The sequence below is a fragment of the Frankliniella occidentalis genome, unplaced genomic scaffold (genome assembly GCF_000697945.3).
Source record: "Frankliniella occidentalis isolate FOCC.00 unplaced genomic scaffold, Focc_3.1 Scaffold39, whole genome shotgun sequence".
In the NCBI taxonomy this organism is placed as follows: domain Eukaryota; kingdom Metazoa; phylum Arthropoda; class Insecta; order Thysanoptera; family Thripidae; genus Frankliniella; species Frankliniella occidentalis.
Window position 1 is genome coordinate 396,937 of NW_026267169.1, and position 2,195 is coordinate 399,131.

Sequence of the window (2,195 nt, forward strand, 5' to 3'; positions counted from 1 at the left end):
CGGGGCGATGGGCGAAAGGTGGGTGGGAGGCGGCGTCAGATAACTGGACCTGCGGAAGAACGTCATCGTCGCGCGTGTTCCGTCCACGAGGCGCTGCGTGGCAACTTATTGGGCGGGGTGGGGCGGAGAGCGGCTGAAGTAAAGGGGGACGCAGACGCAGCCTGGGCGTGGGGCGTCGGCCGAGCTTGCCTGTCGCCGGCCGGTTTCGTGATCTTGACCTTGCCGTGTGCGGAAGAGCCCCCCTCCTGGCCTGCCGCAGTCTCAACAGCAGCGCGCCTGCCTTCCTCTACTTCCTACGCCACTGGTGTGTGTGTGCGTGTGCGTTGCCTCTTTTTGTTTTCATAAAATAATTTAGAAAATGCTCGGCGCTCGTCTGATTGTGGCTTTAAGTTCGCAGGCCGTGCGGTTGTATCGTATCGCTTCCTTATTTAGCGTACATTGTTCGTGCTCGAGGCACCCCCTCCCCCCCTTACCGAATGCTCAGTGACACCTGCTGGGCGACACTTGCGGCCCCGTTATGCAAAGGCCGCCAGCCCCGCCTCGCACGGCACAGTGTCACGCGGCCCACAGAGCGCGGGTGCCGAGCAGACAGACTGACGCCCACGAGGACGAGGACCACCGCGACATCCCCCAACACGACACTCGGGCCAGTCACTCGCGGCCCGGACTGTTCCCTCACGCGAGATACTAGAAGGGGGCGAAATAAACAGAGGTAGTTGGATCTGCGTGAGCGAGCAAAGCCAGTGTCTCTGCTCTTTCGTTTTGGCCGTATGTGTGCGTCGTTGCGACGGGCGCGGGCCGCGCGCTGTGCGCATGGGCATGGCATGGCTGGGTCTGACGGGGTCTCTGAGGCAACTCGACCCAAGCAACCCTTCGTCTTCGCCGTCGGCGGCGGCGGCGTCGACTCGTCTCCCCCGTAAAAGGGTCACCCAGGAAGAGGAGTCTGGCTGCCCGGTACGTTTTCTCTCTGTACTGGGCGTGCATCATAGGGCACCGCCGTGTCGGCCCGAAAATAAAGCAGGCAGGCGAGGTGCTGTGCAACTCGTCCCGGCTCCGGCTGGCTCTGCCGCGAGGCTCTGCAGTGAGGCTGCGCGATGTGCTCATAGCACGTGGCAGGGCCGGCGGTGGCCGGGACATGCGCTATGCAGACAGCAGACCAGCGGCCGCCGCCGCCCCACCCGCGTACTCCACCGCTCCGCCCCCGCAGAGACCTCAACGCGCTAGTCCCCACGTAATAAACCCCATGACGGCCAACCTACACCATTAGAGAGAAAATTGCTACCGATACTCAGTCTCTGAGGTGTTCCCACATCTCCGGATTCGTGGGGGGCCGATTTGCCCTGCCCCTAAAAACAGCGCTCTCCGCAGTTAGACTGAGCGAGCCGTCAAACAGGCGTGCGTGCTGGTTGTCTACCTACCTGGCTCGGGCCGTTAGGCAACAAGCGGTAGGCGAGCCCACCCCCGCTCGCGGCGAGTCTAACCACGGATGTCATTCACCCGTCACTTAGGGGATCGTAGGCAGTATGTCCGTTTTTTCTTGGAGATTCATTCATTACGTTACGGGATCTCAGCGCCTGCGAGGCTTGGGGTAGGCCGCCCCGCAGTACATGCATGCACTGAATGCAAGAAGTTGCCTACCCACCAGGCGCTATGAAAGCTTCCATTGGCTGGACTGGGCGGTTTCGTACCGGGAAATGAAAGACGTACTTTCTGTGAGATACCTAGTGCCAAACAACAGCCATGGTGTCCGTAATTCCGTCCGAGGATCGCCAGGGATTTTCCATATGAGCTCCATGACTTTGTAGGACTCCGTCGTGATGCGGGAGGCTTCTGGCTTCATGCTCACCCTCCTCCTCCCCCGCATGGGCACGGCCGTTATCCAGAACCTTTATTGGCGCTGCAATGGCCGTGCGCGGCACTGCACAGCGCGCTGTACTTGCTGCACTCATTGGAGCGCGTCTAGTTAAACTTGCGTAAATGGGCGCTGCTCGCGCGCGGGCCGGGGGCGGCTGGGCTGGACCAGGCGGCAAGCAGCCGACCAGTCGCTCAACTTTACGAGGCTTCTAGCCGCCGCTCGGACCAATATAGACGGATTAGATAGCTTGACCTGGTCAGCAGAGAAAAAGGGTGTCGACTGGTTTGCCCCAGATCGGCGGTTTTTGGCACGCTTGCTTCTCGCTGTCTCCGCTCCCGCT

The 2,195-nt window shown here is 61.1% G+C and overlaps 1 protein-coding gene across 1 annotated transcript in view; it reads right to left on the bottom strand.

Annotated features, from left to right (window-relative positions):
- The window catches only part of LOC113213069 (uncharacterized), a 6,416-nt gene extending 4,576 nt beyond the window's left edge, over positions 1-1,840 (bottom strand). Inside the window, exon 1 of the mRNA XM_052266520.1 lies at positions 1,799-1,840. Coding sequence (XP_052122480.1) covers positions 1,799-1,840 — 42 coding nt within the window. The remainder of the gene's footprint in view (positions 1-1,798) is intronic.
- Between the last annotated feature and the right edge of the window lie 355 nt (positions 1,841-2,195).